General features: G+C 55.4%; 1 protein-coding gene across 6 annotated transcripts in view; it reads left to right on the plus strand.

Moving 5' to 3' along the window:
• The first annotated feature begins 271 nt into the window (after nucleotides 1-271).
• KCNN1 (potassium calcium-activated channel subfamily N member 1) overlaps nucleotides 272-16,738 on the plus strand; it is a 46,154-nt gene continuing 29,687 nt past the window's right edge. Inside the window, exons 1-2 of one of the 6 annotated variants that reach the window (XM_055104430.2) lie at nucleotides 272-642; nucleotides 3,794-3,914. Coding sequence is in view for 2 of the 6 variants with exons in the window: in XM_014342578.5 (XP_014198064.3) it covers nucleotides 16,414-16,581 (168 nt within the window). In the remaining 4 variants the exon portion in view is untranslated. Of the gene's footprint in view, nucleotides 643-1,439; nucleotides 1,572-3,793; nucleotides 3,915-16,369; nucleotides 16,582-16,738 lie in introns of those variants that run through there. The other 5 variants (XM_055104429.2, XM_014342578.5, XM_055104428.2 and 2 more) reach the window with 5 other exon arrangements.

The following is a 16,738-nucleotide window of genomic DNA, read 5'->3' on the forward strand; positions in this document are numbered from 1 at the left end:
CCTTCCCCAACAGGGGCGGGAAGTCCCCCCCGGGGAGGGTGTTGGGTGGCACCCCTTGTCCTCGGCTCCTGCGAACCCACCGGCTCTCTGCCTCCACAGTGCAGACCCGAAGGCCTCCTCCCCTTTGTTCTTTTTCCCTCCACACGGTCACGGTCACACCGGCGGCTCCCTCTGAGCGCATCTCACACACAATGGGGGTGGGGGGTGCGCTCCCAGTTTCCCCTCCCCTCAGTATCGGCGTCCCCGAGCCCCGCCCGCGCCACGGAATCCCGGCCTCCAGACCCCGCCCGGGAAGCTCGTTACCTTTCCAGAGAGGCTCCCCGCCGGGGGGCTGGGGAGGGGGGAGGGCTATTTTTAGAATGAATGGAAGAAAAGAGAGGAAAAAAAACAAAAAACAAAAACCAGAATGGAGGTTTGTAGAAGCCTCCCTGCTTCCAAGAGGAACCCCCCTCCCTGTCCCCTGCCCCAGACCAAGGCTGAAGGTGGGTGGGGGTTCAGAGACGGGGCGGGGCAGGGGACTTCGAGGAGGAACACGGTGGTCTGAGCTGGAGCCACGCTTTCTGTTGGAGGGGGCAGCTGAAGGAGGACAGCAAGACATATCCGGCGGCCCTACGGACTCGGAGAGCTGGAGGGACCCCGGAGGTGGGCACTTGTCCGTTCGCTGAAGGGAAACTGAGGCTCAGAAAGGGGCTTGGCAGGGCCGAGGTCACGGGAAGGGCTTGCCCCTGGACTTCTCCCTCCCATCCCCTACCGAGCCAGACCCCGGGAGCCACATTGTTCTAAGGTGGCAGAGTGACCTTCACAACTCTGCCACCCAAGCCCGGGCCAGTCAGGCTCAAGAGGTTCCTAATCGCGCAGGTTGGGGGGAGGGTGTCACCAGCCCAACAATGAAATAGAGAAGTTTTCTGTGGTTTGGTTCTGGCCACCCAGGCTCCCCCTTCCTAGCTGGGACCTTCCAGCCCGGTCAACGTCGCCAGCTGCCCGAAGCCTCTGGGTCCCCCGATCCTCCCCAGTGGCGTGGTGGGGAGGCTTTAATTGTCTGCCTTCCTCTCTCCCTGACTCTCTTCTTTCCCGGAGCTGAGAGAGCGGCCCCCCAGAGTGAGGGGAGCAGCCCTGTTCCGTGCTGCTGGGACACTGGGCCCTGGCCAGGGGCTTCCGCTCTCCGGGCCTCAGTTTCCCCGTCTGTAAGATGAGCACCTTGGGCCAGAGGCGGCAGAGGGTCCTCCCATCTCTTTGACCGTTTTCTAAGATTTGCTGTCACGCCCCTGGGTGGAGGGGGGAGAGTGGGCTTTGGCGAGAGACCTGGAGGGGGATTCCATCCCTGCTTTAGAGGAGACGCCTTGCGGGGGGGAGAGCCCGGGCTGTGGCCGCGACGGACTGCCTCCCTCGGCCTGCGGGGTCCGCGCCCCCTCCCCGGGCGGCGGGGCGGGGCCCAGGTCGGCGGGGAGGGGGTCGGCTCTGCGGCGGCGCGCGCACACCCTCCCGGCTCACACGCCCTTGCCCGGCCGTGCACTTGTCTTCGCGCTCGGGCAGGGCGCAGGGACTCCGGCTGCGGCGGCCGACTCCGGCCGGTGAGTGGCAGTGGGGGGCACGGCGGGGAGCGTTCGGTCCCGGCGGCGGTCCCCTTCTCTTTGGTGGGCGGATTGGTCAAAGCTTGCCCGACTCCGGGAATTCAAAGGGGAGCTGCGGGAGGAGGGGGACATCCCTTCTTCAACCCCCGCCTCCAACACCGATCCCGGGAGTCAGCTCCTGACCCCACCCCCATGCCCTGTGAGGAGGGGGTTCCTGCTTCCAGGTCTGGGGATGCGCAGACATCCCCCTCCCTCCGCGAGGTGAAGGTGGGGACATGGGGATCCTCCACGCCTGCACCCTCCTCAGTGGTGGGGGGAAAGGACCGCTGGTTCCCGTTGCCCCCTCCTCCCTCTCTGTCCCCTCAGGTTTCTCCCTTTCTCCTTGCGTTGTGGCGGGGATTCCCTGTGCTGGCCAGGCTGCGCAGTAGGAGGGAACCCCCCACCTGCCAGCCTACTGTGCGCTGGGCTCCGGGTTCCTGTTCTTTTCCCTAAGCTCCCTCCCTTCCCCCCTCCCCTCTCCCGGACAGGAGGAGGGGCTGAGGCCCAGAGAGGGTTACCACTCGCCCAAGGTCACCCAGCTGGGCTGGGGCAGAGCAGGTTTCTGGTCAGATCCACGAATCCCGGGACCCAGCTGGTGAGGTCAGCTTTGGGATCCTCTGCCCCCGCCGCCGTTTAACCCTGAGCGTGGGGTGCCAGGGCCCCAGAACTGGGGGGATTCCTTACTTTCTCCAAGTTTCTCCTCCGGCTAGAGACCCAGACAGGACTGAGCCAAGAAGCCCCGGCCTCGCTCTCTTCCGGGGCTCCCAGATCTCACCTCCTCTTGTCCCCCGTGCGCCCCCCCTCCCAGCCTCCTCAGGCTGCCCAAGACCTCATCAAAGGAAATCCCTGGGGGGAGGGGGCTTATAGATGGGGAAGTCAAAGCTTCTGGAGCCACGGAGGAGATAATTTTTACTCCGACGCAGCAACCCGCTGAGTGACCTTGGACAAGGCCCTGCCCTCCCAAGGCTAGGGTCAGCACCAAGTCCCCCTGGCTGGAACAGGTGGCCCCTGAGCCATCCAAGGTGACCATTGCCCCGATCCCAGGTCCTGGTGAGAGAAAGGGCAGCTGAGGGTTTCCCCTTCAGTCCTGTTCTGGGGTCTGGCATTGCCCCTGCCCACCATGGGGTGTCCTTTTCTGCCCTCTTCTCCAGGATCGGACTTGGGTACCATGTGCTTCTATAAGCCCTCTGCAGACAGCACTAAATAGATGGAGGGAGTACGCCAAGGGAGCTACAGGCTCCCAGGGCAGCTTCAGAGCTGGGGAGCAAGAGTTCAGCTGGTCTGCCAAGCGAGGTGGTTCACAACTGTAATCCCAACACTTTGGAAGGGCGAGGCAAGCTCAGGAGTTCGAGACCAGCCTGGGCAACGTACTGAAACCCTGTCTCTACAAAAAATTAAAAAAATTAGCCAGGTGTAGTGGTGCACACTTGTAGTCCAAGCTACTTGGGGGCCGAAGGTGGGAGGATCGCTTGAGCCCGGGAAGTCAAGGCTGCAGTGAGCCATGTTCATGCGACTGCACTCCAGCCTGGATGACAAAATGTCACCTCCCTGAATGTCACCCACCTAGATCTCCCCATGGAGAAGGAACTAGGGGCAATGTGAGGGGGTGAGCAGGAACAGCATTGGGAAAGACAGATAAAGCATTCAGTGTCTAGCTTCTGGAGCCCAGTGAAAGGAGGAGTGGCCTTAGGGAGGGGACATGGAAGAGGTGGGGCTAGCCCAGGGCCCCATTGGAGTGATAAAGCCACTGATCTTAAGCTTCCTGAAAGCTTAGGAGATGACCCAGCTCAGCAACACCAAGCCAGAGTGCAGATCTGCTGTAAAGACCATTGTACGTAATAGGCTGAAGCAGGTGAATCACCTCTGGCCAGGAGTTCGAGTCCAGCCTGGCCAACACAGCAAAACCCCATCTCTACTAAAAATACAAAAAGTAGCCGGGCATGGTGGCAGGCACCTGTAATCCCAGATGCTTGGGAGGCTGAGGCAGGAGAATTGTTTGAACCCTGGAGGTGGCAGTTGCAGTGAGCTGAGATCACATCACTACACTCCAGCCTGGGTGACAGAGCAAGACTCTGTCTCAAAAAAATAAAAAATAAGAAAGACCACTGTAGTCCGGGAGCTGTCTGCACCCTACTCTTTTGGGTCCCCGCCTCCACCCCGCACCCCCTGTCTGATCATTACAGATCTCAAAGGGACAGGAAAGGCAGCAGCAGCCACCCTCTCTCCCAGTCAAGTGGTCACCAGCAGGACTGAAGGGGACAGCCCCTTTGCAGTGGCTCGGCGAGGAGACCCCTGCACCCTAGGGTGAGTGAATCCCAGACTTGGGTCGCCTTTGGGGGTGGGGGTGGCTCAGGGGTTGGATAGAAAAATTGGTAACTGGGCAGGCTAGGTGGCTCACGCCTGTAATCCCAGCACTTTGGGAGGCTGAGGCAGGTGGATCACTTGAGGTCAGGAGTTTGAGGCCAGTTTGGCCGACATGGCGAAACCCCGTGTCTACTAAAAATATAAAAATTACCCGGGGATGGTGGTGGGCACCTGCAATCCTAGCTACTTGGGAGGCTGAGGCAGGAGGACCACTTGAATCCGGGAGGCAGAGGTTGCAGTGAGCCAAGATCGCGCCACTGCACTCCAGCCTGGGCAACAGAGCAAAGCTCTGTTTCAAAAAAAAAAAAAAAGGTGACCTGAGGAAAAAGTGCTAGCTTTTGAAATAATAACAAGCTGGGTACAGTGGCGTGCACCTGTGGTCCTAGCTACTCGGAAGGCTAAGGTGGGAGTATCAAGAGTCCAGGAGTTCGAGGCTGCAGTGAGCTATGATCACGCTTGTGAATGGCCACTGCACTCCAGCCTAGGCGACAGAGTGAGACCCCCATCTCTTTAATTAAAAAAAAAAAAAAGAAAAAAGAAAAAGGGCCAGACGTGGTGGCTTACGCTTGTAATCCCAGCACTTTGGGAGGCCAAGGCAGGCAGATCACCTGAGGTCAGGAGTTCGAGACCAGCCTGGCCAACAGGGTGAAACCCCCATCTCTACTAAAAATACAAAATTAGCCAGGCATGGTGCTGCATGCCTGTAATCCCAGCTACTTGGGAGGCTAAGGCAGGAGAATCACTTGAACCCAGGAGGCAGAAGTTGCAGTGAGCCGAGATTGTGCCATTGCACTCCAGCCTGGGCAACAAGAGTGAAACTCCATCTCCAAAAAAAAAAAGAAAAGAAAAGAAAGAAAGAAAGAAAAAAAATAATAATATAATTATTATTATATCATATATATCATGATGATCATAGCAAGGACTATGCTTTCTAGAGCCTCCGGGGAGTTACTGTCCACTTTCTTTGATCACTGGAGTTGGGGAACCTATTCAGAGAGACCAGATGACCTAGAAGTGGGGTGTTGAGCCAGGTTGGAAGAGCTCTGTCCCACCACTCCCGCCCCCGCCCCCCACACACAGCCTCTACCTCCCGGCTCTCGTGGTCTCGCTGGAGACAGCCCCCAGGGTAGGCCAGCTCTGTGGAAGGCAGCTCCTGTGCTCCTTTCTCCAGTGAACTTTTTTTTTTTTAGTTTTGTTTTGTTTTGTTTTGTTTTGTTTGTTTGTTTTGAGACGGAGTCTGACTCTGTCGCCCAGGCTGGAGCGCAGTAGCATGATCTTGGCTCACTGCAACCTCCACCCTCCACCCCCCGGGTTCAAGCGATTCTCCTGCTTCAGCCTCCCAAGTAGCTGGGATTACAGGCATGCGTCACCACGCACAGCTAATTTTTGTGTTTTCAGTAGAGACGGGGTTTCCCCATGTTGGCCGGGCTGGTCTTGAACTCCTGACCTCAGGTGATCCACCTGTCTTGGCCTCCCAAAGTGCTGGGATTGCAGGCGTGAGCCACTGAGCCAGGCCTCCTTGGTGAACACTGACTGACATCCAGGGTCAGCACTAAGCTGCCCATGGGGGTGTGGAGAAAACAGAGGTGGTGGTCATTTAGTCAATCAACAAACACTGAGCAAGCTAGCTACTGTCTGCCAGGCCCTAGGCTGGATGCTGGGATGCAATAAGGACAAAGGCCAGCCCAGGTCAGCCCTTGTGGAATTTCATGGGGCATCAATTAAGCAAGTGTTTTGTGCTGGATACAGTGACTGATGCCTGTGATCCCAGAACTTTGGGAGGCCAAGACAGGAGGATCACTTGAGCTCAGGAGCTTGAGACCAGCCTGGGCAATGTAGCAAGAACCCATCTCTACAATTTTTTTTTTTTTAATTAACCAGTGGGGTGGTGCATGCGTGTGGTCCCAGCTACTCTGGAGGCTGAGATGGGGGGATCACTTGAGCCCAAGAGGTCGAGGATACAGTGGGCTATGATTGAACCACTGTACTGTAGTCTGGGTGGCAGTGAGACTCTGTCTCAGAAAGAAAGCGAGAAAGAGAGAAAGGGGGCCAGGTGTGGTGGCTCATGCCTGTAATCCCAGCACTTTGGGAGGCCGAGGTGGGCGGATAATGAGGTCTGGGGATAGAGACCATCCTGCATGGTGAAACCCCGTCTCTACTAAATACAAAAAATTAGCCAGGGGTGATGTCGGGAGTGCCCGTAATCCTAGCTACTCAGGAGGCTGAGGCAGGCAGGAGAATCGCTTGAACCAGGGAGTTGGAGGTTGCAGTGAGCCGAAATTGCAGCACTGCACTCCAGCCTGGCGACAAAGCGAGACTGTCTCAAAAAACAAAACAAAACAAAACAAAAAAACAAAAAACAGAGAAAGGGAGGGAGGGAGGGACAGAGGGAGGAAGGAAGGAAGGAAGGAAAGGATGGAGGGAGAGAGAGAAAAAAAGGAGAGGAGAGGAGAGGGGAGGAGAGGAGAGGGGAGGAAGGAAGGAAGGAAGGAAAGGATGGAGGGAGAGAGAGAAAAAAAGAGGAGAGGGGAGGAGAGGAGAGGGGAGGGGAGGGGATGAAGGGGAAAGGGAAAGGGAAAGGGGAAAGGGAAAGGGAGAAAAGAGAGAGAGGGAGGGTAGGAGGGAGGGAGAGAGAAAAAAAAGGAAGGAAAGAAGGAAGGAAGAAAAGAAAGAAGAAAGAGGAAGGGAGGGAGGGAAGGAAGAAAATTGTTTTGTATTAGGAAGAAAATAGAATATGAGGATGTATTAGTGACCAGAGGAGCAGGGAAGCCTCTTGTAAAAGTCAGAGAGGCCTCTCTAGGGCAGTGATCATGAGCTGAGACTTGAAGGAAGAGGAGGAACTGGCCTGCTGACAGCTGGGGGAACAGCATACCCAGCAGAGGGAACCACATGTGCAAAGGTCCTGAGGTGGGAATGAGCTTGGCGTGTTTGAGGAACAGTGAGGAGGCTGCTGTGGCTGGAACAGAGTGAGTGGGAGAGAGGAGGAAGATGAAGGCAAGATCAGCAGGTAGGAGCCAAGCTACAAGGAACTCAGGGGCTGCGGTGAGGGTGTGGACTTCACAGCAATGGGGAACCATGGCAGGTGTATGAGCAGGGGAGAGGCATGGTCTCAGGATTTTCAGAAGCCCTGTGGCTGCTGTGGAGAGCAGGGCAGGAGTGGAGGTGGCAGGAGCCCAGAGTGGAGGCCCAGGAGATGTCTGGTGGTTTCAGCTGGGTTGGTACCAGGGTAGAGCCTCAGATGGAAAAAAGTGGGCACATTCTGGGACTGGGTTGGGGATGGAGGATGAAATGTGGCCAGGTTTCCGTCTCATGCCAAGGAGCTACTGTGAGAGAAGGGAGCACTCATTGTGCTTGGGGAAACCTGGGAAGGCATCCTGGAGGAGGTGCTCTTTGGGCTGAGTCTGGAAGGTCAAGTAGAAGCTTGCCAGCAGATAAGGCTGGGGTCATGTGGGATCTAACTGCTCAAATGCCAGGGGATCACTGAGCACCCAGAATCTGGGGCAGTATAATCAGATTTGTAACCAAGAAAGATCCCTATAATCCCAGCACTTTGGGAGGCCAAGGTATGAGGATCACTTGAGGACAGGAGTTCAAGAACAGCCTCAGCAACATGGCAAGACCCCATCTCTACAAAAGGAAAAAAAATAGCTAGGCATGGTAGCACACACATGTAGCCCCAGCTACTCAGGAGGCTGAGGTGGGAGGATCACTTGAGGACAGGAGATCAAGGCTGCAGTGAGCTCTGACTGCATCACTGCACTCCAAACTGCTGCGAGACAACGGGAGACCCTGTCTCTTTTTTTTTTTTTTTTTTTTTTGATACAGGGTCTCACTCTGTCATCCAGCCTACAGTGCAGTGATGCAATCTCAGCTCACTGCAATCTCCACCTCCCAGGCTCAAGTGATTCTCGTGCCTTAACCTCCTGGGTAGCTTGGGACTATAGATAGGTGCCTGCCACCGTGCCCGGCTAATTTTTATTTTATTTATTTATATTTTCAATTGTATTTATTTGTTTATTTATTTATTTATTTATGAGACGGAGTCTTGCCTCGTCACCCAGGCTGGAGTGCAGTGGCGCGATCTCGGCTCACTGCAAGTTCTGCCTCCCAGGTTCACGCCACTCTCCTGCCTCAGCCTCCCGAGTAGCTGGGACTACAGGCGCCCGCCACCACGCCCAGCTAACTTTTTTTTTGTATTTTTAGTAGAGACGGGGTTTCACCGTGTTAACCAGGATGGTCTCGATATCCTGACTTCGTGATCCACCCGCCTCGGCCTCCTAAAGTGCTGGGATTACAGGCGTGAGCCACCACGTCCAGCCTTATTTATTTATTTATTTATTTATTTTGGAGACGGAGTCTTGCTCTGTCGCCCAGGCTGGAGTGCAATGACGTGATCTCGGCTCACTACAACCTCTGCTTCCCAGGTTCAAGCGATTCTCCTGCCTCCTGCCTCAGCCTCCCGAGTAGCTGGGATTATACGCGTGCGCCACCACGCCCAGCTAATTTTTTGTATTTTTAGTAGAGACGGGGTTTCACCATGTTGGCCACGCTGGTCTTGTTTTTTGTTTTGTTTTGTTTTGTTTTTTTTGAGACAGAGTCTCGCTCTGTCGCCCAGGCTGGAATGCAGTGGTGCGATCTCAGCTCACTACAACCTCCGCCTCCTAGGTTCAAGTGATTCTCTGCCTCAGGCTCCCAAGTAGCTGGGATTACAGGCACCTGCCACCACGCCTGGCTAATTTTTGTATTTTTAATAGAGACGGGGTTTCACCATGTTGGCCAGGCTGGTCTTGAACTCCTGACCTCATGATCCACCCACCTTGGCCTCCCAAAGTGCTGGGATTACAGGTGTGAGCCACCGCACCCGGTTATATTTTTTCAATTTATTCTTTATTTTAGTAGAGACAGGGTTTCATCATGTTGCCCAGGCTGGTCTTGAATCCCTGAGCTCAGGCAATCAGCCCAACTTGGCTTCCCAAAGTGCTAGGATTACAGGCATGAGCCATGGGACCCTGTCTCTTAAAAATAAAAAAAGATTCCCTCTAGGTGGGGGGCTCTGGGGGAGGTTACACCTGAGTGAAAGAGTTCAAGAGGTGCTTTTGAAATAGTCCAGGTCAGCTGGACGCGGTGGCTCAGGCCTATAATCCTAGCACTTTGGGAGGCTGAGGTGGGTGGATCATGAGGTCGGGAGTTTGAGACCAGCCTGGCCATCATGGTGAAACCCCGTCTGTACTAAAAATACAAAAATTAGCCGAGCGTGATGGTGGGCACCTGTAATCCCAGCTACTCAGGAGGCTGAGGCAGGAGAATCGCTTGAACCCAGGAGGTGGAGGTTGCAGTAAGCGGAGACTGTGCCACTGCACTCCAGCCTGGGCAACACAGTGAGACTCCATCTCAAAAAAACTAAACCAAACAAAAAAACAAAAAAAAAAAGAAATAGTTCAGGTAATGGTCAGGCCAGTTGCAGCTGTAAGCATTCATGGAGCACTAGTGCTGAACCTCATGCCACTGGCCTCCAATGAGGCCATATCATTGCCTTGCAGAGGAAATGGAGGCCTAGAGTTAGAAGTCCCTTGTCCACAATCACTGCCTTCATTCCTGTGGCTGCCACCACAAATGACCATGAGCTGGATGACTTACAACCACACAAAGTTGGTCAGGCGGGGTGGCTCACGGCTGTAATCCTAGCACTTTGGGAGGCCGAGGCGGGTGGATCACCTGAGGTCAGGAGTTTGAGACCAGCCTGGCCGACATGGTGAAACCCTGTCTTTACTAAAGATACAAAAATTAGCCAAGCGTGGTCGTGGGTGCCTATAATCCCAGCTACTCGGGAGGCTGAGGCAGGAGAATCGCTTGAACATGGGAGGCGGAGGTTGCAGAGAGCCAGGATCTCACCACTGCACTCCAGCCTGGGTGACAGGAGCGAAACTCTGTCTCAAAAAAGAGAAAAGAAAAGAAAAGAAAAAAGAAAAACACACAAAAAGTTGTGCTCTCACAGTTCTAGAGGCCAGAAGTCCAAAATCAAGGTGTTGGTGGTGTCGCCTTCCCTCCGGAGGCTCTCAGGAAGATCCTTTCCTGCCTCTTCCAGCCTCTGGTGGCTCCTGGTGTTCTTTGGCTGTGTCACCCCCACCTCTGTCTCTGTTTTCACATGACCTTCTCCCTGTTTGTCCATCTGTATCCTCATATGGGCTTCGTATTAAAAGAAACAGTTGTTAGATCAGAGCCCACCCTAATCTACCATGAGCCCCTCTTCATTGGGTGGGCCAAAGCAGGTAGATCACTTGAGGCCAGGAGTTGGAGACCAACCTGGTCAACATGGTGAAACCCCGTCTCTATTAAAAATATAAAAATTAGCCAGCTGTGGTGGTGCGCATCTGTAATCTCAGCTACTCAGGAGGCTGAGGTAGGAGAATTGCGTGAACCCAGGAGGCGGAGGTTGTAGTGAGCCGAGATCACACCACTGCACTCCAGCCTGGGCAACAGAGTGAGACTCTGACTCAAAAAAAAAAAAAAAAAACAAAACCCAGAAACCAGTTATTAGATCAGAGCCAGAACTAACCCACTATGACCCCCTCTTCATTTAACTACATCTGCAAAAACCTTATTTCCAGGCCAGGCACAGTGGTTCACGCTTATAATCCCAGCACTTTGGGAGGCTGAGATGGGAGCCTCACTTGAGTCCAGGAATACGAGAGCAGCCTGGGCAACATAATGAGACCTCGTCTCTACATTTAAAAACAAAAAGAAAAGAAAAAGAAACAGGAGAATCTCTTAAGCCCGAGAGATAGAGGCTGCAATGGGCGTGATCGTGCCACTGCACTCCAGTGTGGGTGAGAGAGTGAGACCCAGCTTCAAAAACAAAAGAAACAAAACCCTATTTTCTTTCTTTCTTTCTTTCTTTCTTTTTTTTTTTTTTTAGACGGAGTCTTGCTTTGTTGCCCAGGCTGGAGTGCAATGGCACAATCTTGGCTCACTGCAACCTCTGCCTCCCAGGTTCAAGCAATTCTCCTGCCTCAGCACCCCCTAGTAGCTGAGATTACAGGCGCGTGCTACCATGCTCAGCTAATTTTTATATTTTTAGTAGAAACAGGGTTTCACCATATTGGCTGGGCTGGTCCTGGTCTCTAATTCCTGACCTCAGGTGATCCACCCGCCTCGGCCTCCCAAAGTGCTGGGATTACAGGCATGAGCCACTGAGCCTGGCCAAAAAAACCCCTATTTTCAAATAAGGTCCAAGGTTCTGGGGAGGACTCAAATTTTGGGGGGTCACCATTCAAACCAGTCCACCTGCGTAGCAAGACATTGGGGTTTGGAGTCAAACCTTTGCTCCTCTATGGAGCTGCCACAGTGGGGAGAGAGGGGTTCCCTGGAGCAAATTTATGGGATCGGTTGGACCCACTGGATGTGGGGGTGGTAAAGGAAGGAGGCTAGAGCCTTCTAGCCTGAGCGTGAGGAGGGAGGGGTGCTCATGTCTGAATGGACAGGATGGGACAGTCCCAGGGTGGGGCCGCTGGTGGGCATGACAGGGGCTCCCTGACAGCCTTGGATGCTTTTTGGGGACTCCTTGCTTATGATGGAGCTGCTACCCTGCCTGCCTGTCACGCCCAGGCTCCCACCTCCTGCTCTAGGGCTGAGAACACAGCAGGCAGCCCATGGGGAGAACCGGGAAGGATCAGGCCCAGTCCCTCCCCTCCCATCCTGTGCCCCTTTTTCCTCCGTGTTCTGTCTGCAGGGCCCTTGTGTATTTATCATATCAAAGCCGGTCTTGTCTTCTGGCCTGAAACTGGGAGTCTGGGGGACTTTGTGTGTCTTTACCACCACAGTGTCCCTGCCTTAGAGTACAAGTCCTGCACACAGGAGGTGCTCAGTAGATGCTGATGGAAGGAATCCCAGGTCCCTGAATCCCGAGAGCTCAGGAACAAGCCCTCTGCGACACCTGCCCCAGCTCCCACCCTGGTATTCCCACTCCGCTTCCTGCCCCTGCAGTTCCCAGGAGCCCGAGGGAGCCAACACTCCAGATCTTGTTTTTTTTTTTTCTTTTTGAGATGGTGTCTTGCACTGTCACCCAGGCTGGAGTGCAGTGGCGTGACCTCGGCTCACTGCAACCTCTGCCTCCTGGGTTCAAGCGATCTTCTGCCTCAGCCTCCCGAGTAGGTGGGATTACAGCGCCACCACGCCCGGCTAATTTTTTGTATTTTTAGTAGAGATGGGGTTTCACTATGTTGGCCAGCCTGGTCTTGAACTCCTGACCTCATGATCCGCCTGTCTTGGCCTCCCAAAGTGCTGGGATTACAGGCGTGAGCCACCACGCCCAGGCTTTTTTTTTTTTTTTTTTTGAGACGGAGTCTTGCTCTGTCAAGCCCAGGCTGGAGTGCAGTGGCGCGATCTCGGTTCACTGCAAGCTCCGCCTCCTGGGTTCACGCCATTCTCCTGCCTCAGCCGCCAGAGTAGTTGGGATTACAGGCGCCCGCCACCACGCCACACCCGGCTAAGTTTTTTGTATTTTTAGTAAAGACGGGGTTTCACCGTGTTAGCCAGGATGGTCTCGATCTCCTGACCTCGTGATCCGCCTGCCTCAGCCTCCCAAAGTGCTGAGATTACAGGAGTGAGCCACTGCACCTGGCCACCTTTTTTTTTTTTGAGATAGAGTCTCACTCTGTCGCCCAGGCTGTAGTGCAGTGGCACAGTCTTGGCTCACTGCAACCTCCACCTCCCAAGTTCAAGCGATTCTCCTGCCTCTCAGCCTCCCAAGTAGCTGAGATTACAGTTGCCCACCAACACACCCGGCTAATTTTTTGTATTTTTGGTAGAGACAGGGTTTTGCCATGTTGGCCAGGTTGGTCTCGAACTCCTGACCTCAGGTGATCTGCCCTCTTTGTCCTCCCGAAGTGCTGAGATTATAGGCATGAGCCACCACACCCAGCTCAAATGATTTCTCTTCTAAGAGACTTCCCTGACCACCCTAACTCAAGTCTCCCTGTCCTCGTTCTTAGTTCTTTCAACTTTTTTGGATCTCTTCCTGATACTTCTGATACTTTTTTTTTTTTTTTGAGGTAGGGTCTTGCTTTGTTGCCCAGGCTGGAGGGCAGAGGCATGATCACAGCTCACTGTGGTCTCCACCTCCTGGGCTCAAGCGATCTTCCTGCCTCAGCCGCCCGAAGGAGCTGGGACTACGGGCACATGGCTCCATGCCTAGCTAATTTTAAAAAAATTTTTGTAGAGACAGGGTCTCGCTATGTTGCCTAGGCTGGACAGTACTTTTGTGTATCTAAAATTCTCAGTTTTATTTCCCTTTTTGGAGAGGGTTGTCCCCCTCTTCTAGAAAGCCAGCTTCAAGAGGGGCACGGTTTGTATCTCTCTAGGGTGCTGCATTCCCCAGCACCAGGCTCAGAGAAGGGGCTATGTGGATATGTGAATGAATGAATGAATTAGTGAATGAATGAATGAATCAGTGAATAAATAAATGGCTGAATGAGTGAATATCTTACCCTTGCCATCCTGACACTCACTGGGGCCCAGGTTCCAGCTTCCATCCAGGCAGCCCGGGCTGGGTCCAAGATTTCAGTGGATGCACCTGTGGAGGGGTGCTGGGGATGGAGGTGTAGGGAGATGCTCGTGTGGCCAGGCCACTCCCTGCTCAGGCCACTACCTTTGTGTCCCTGAGCTCCTGTGAACGTCTTCCAGTTCTCTTGCACCCAGACCCTTAGACACTGCCCAGAGACCAGAGGCCCAGCCCTCAGGCCCCCTGCGGAGGGGCTTCCTCTCCAGCCGCCTCCACCATGCTTGACGTTTGCAGAGGACACAGCCTGTGCGCAAGGCAGTTTCCCAGGGCATGAGTCCCGGGGGCGTCTTGGCTGCCTGACAGGCTCACTTGCAGGCTTCTTGGGTCTCTTCCAGCCAACCATGGGCTGATGAGAGGCTCTGCCTGGAACAGAGACCCAGACAGCCCCCACCAGAAGTCCCACCTCCATCCAACCTTGACTCCCATTCATGCTGCCAACCTTGTCTCTGAGGGGTGGGATTCCAGCAGGTGGCAGGACTGACTCAGGTGGGAGGCAAGGCCGTTGATCACCAGATTGATTGTCCAAGTTCCACTTCTTGATGGGGGCAGTCCCCGATCCCTCAGGGCAGGTGAATGCAAAGGAGAACAAGCACAGGTCTTTTCAGAGGGAGAAGGTGGGTACAGGGGCTTCAGGGCGTGGGCAGGGATGCAGGGGATTGGGGGCAGTGGAGTGCTGTGGCTGATGTTTTTGTGAATTTCGGGACAGTTACATGTTAGACTTGAATTCAAAAAGCATCTGGCCGGGCGCGGTGGCTCACGCCTGTAATCCCAGCACTTTGGGAGTGGATCGCTTGAGGTTAGGAGTTCGAGACCAGCCTGGCCAACATGGTGAAACCCCGTCTCTACTAAAATTACAAAAATTAGCCAGGTTTGGTGGTGCATGCCTGTAATCCCAGCTACATTGGAAGGCTGAGGCATGAGAATTGCTTGAACCCAGGAAGTGGAGGTTTAGAGGTTGCAATGAGTGGAGATCGTGCTGCTGCACTCCAGCCTGGGCGACAAAGTGAGACTCTGTCTCAAAAAAAAAAAGAAAGAAAGAAAAAAGCGTTCGATGCTACAGCCTGTGCAAGCAGACCAGGGTCAGCCCGTGGGCATGGTATGCTTCTCGTGGCTCAGGGACTCCTGCAAGGACTGGGTTGAGCTGTCAGGGGCCAGGAGCATTGAATGTGGTTCAGGGATGTGCCCAATCCTGAGGGAGCTGTGGGTGGCTCCAATGTTGTGCTTTAGAAAGGGGGGCTCCTGGTGGTCCAGGCAGGGGAACAGCAAGTGCAAAGGCCTGGAGATGGGAACTGTGGCGAGGGGAGACTGAGAAGGCTTGGCTGGAGGTTGGAGTGCTGGTGAGTCAGTGGAGAGATGCAAGAGGGGTGGCTGGTTCTCAGGTGTGGCTGAAAACCTGCCCCTTCGGGGTCCCCACAACCCCTTTCTTGCTCTGCAGTGACTCTCAAAGCTGCTTGTGTCTGGTCAGATCACTCGTAACAGCCCCCTGTTACAGATCCTATCCAACCCCGCCTGGTACCTCTGTGGATCTGACCGGGACCACCCAGGCCTCTATTTCCTGATTGTCTCAGCCCTGGGCATTGTCACCACGGCCGGGCCTTGTGCAGAGCAGTCTGGACAGGCTGGGATGAGGAACGGGCTCTCCAGGGGAGGGAACAAAGGTCCTGTCTGAGACTCTGAGCCATCACCTGGCCTCTCTGTGACTCACCGCCACCCTCAGCCCATGCAGCTATCCCTCATTCATGCCTGCCTGCCTGCCTGCCTGCCTGCCTGCCTTCCTTCCTTCCTTCCTTCCTTCCTTCCTTCCTTCCTTCCTTCAGTCCAACTGTTTTCTGAGCTCCGCAGAGGAAACACAGAAGACAGCCTCCCTCAGGAATAAACACTCAGATGTTCCTGACCTGGGCCAAAGCTCTGGGCTGGGAAGAAAACAGATGGAGGGTGTGGGAGAGAGATAGGAGGTGGGATCTGCTGGCTCCAGGAAGCCCCCAGGCTGGTGGGGGACAGAGCTGAACACAGTCACCCCAAGCCTGGTGGGAACAGGGTGAGGCAGAGGCAGAGGCAGTAAGACTGGAAGAGGAGGAAGGAAGAGCTCCCTACCCACTGGTCCCCAAAGCTCCCTGGAACCGCCATTAACTTTGAATGAATGAGTCGGCCAAGTTCAGCCTGGGTGCTGGGGGAAGGAGCACAGTTTTGGGGACCCCCAGCCCTGGTGATCCCAAACTCCCTGGGGCTCTAGCTTCCTGTCATCCTGGAAATGGGTGTTGGAGGTTAGGACTGGGTGGCCTGATCCAGACGGGCATCTCTCCTCCCACAGAAGGTGGCCTCTAACCGAGTGCCCCAGCATGTACCCAGTCCCACCCCTGGAAGGCCCTACACCTGGCTCCCAGACACCCCCCAACTTGCAATCACCCTAGTCCCCCTCAAGGCTCCCCTATGCAGAGCTAGACCCCGGAGGAGGTCGTTTGAGGGGCAGGCATTGAGTTGCTTTGCAAAGTTGTCTTTCAGCTGATGCTTACGGGGAGGACAGTCCCCAGGCGTGCAAAGGTTGACAGAGCGGCTGAAGTTTGGGACCTAATTTTGGGGAGGGGGTATAGTTAGGAGGTCCGGAGGGCTGTTGGGGGCGGGGGTTGGAGCTTCACCAAGGTCCTCCCCGTCGTATGGGGCAAGAGGGGGAGTTCGAAGACCAGCCGCATGCCGGGGGGTTGCAGGGGGCGCCGGGGAATGTGGGATCTTTAAATATGGGCGGGGCTTGCGGGGTCGTCGAAGGCGGTGCCAACCTGGGCTCGGCCAATCGGCGGCGGCTCCCGCGTCGCACCGCCCCCTTCTCTCCCGGCCCGGGCGGGCGCTCGCCCCCCGCCGGGCCCGTGGACTGGGCGGCGGGGGATGCGCCTGCCGCCGCCGCCCCCGGCCCCTCCGCCCCCGGGCCCCGCGCCCGCTCGCTGCTGCCCGCCCCGTCCGCGACCCCGGCTCCGGCTCCCGACTGGGGGTCTGCGGCCGCGCGGGACCCTCTCCCCTCCAGCCTTGTCCGCCCGCTCGGGCCGAGCCCCGCAGGTACAGGGTGGGATGGGTGAGGGTGCGGGAGGATCCAGGGTCTGCAGCTCAGGGAGCCCAAGGAGGGAGGCACGTCTCGGAGGGGGATGCGGTTTGGGGCAGGGGCCAAGAGGGAGGGTCTCCGTGCGGTCCGGAGCCTAGGAGACACAGGAAAGGT

This window comes from Pan paniscus, chromosome 20 (assembly GCF_029289425.2).
Source record: "Pan paniscus chromosome 20, NHGRI_mPanPan1-v2.0_pri, whole genome shotgun sequence".
NCBI classification, from domain to species: Eukaryota; Metazoa; Chordata; class Mammalia; order Primates; family Hominidae; genus Pan; species Pan paniscus.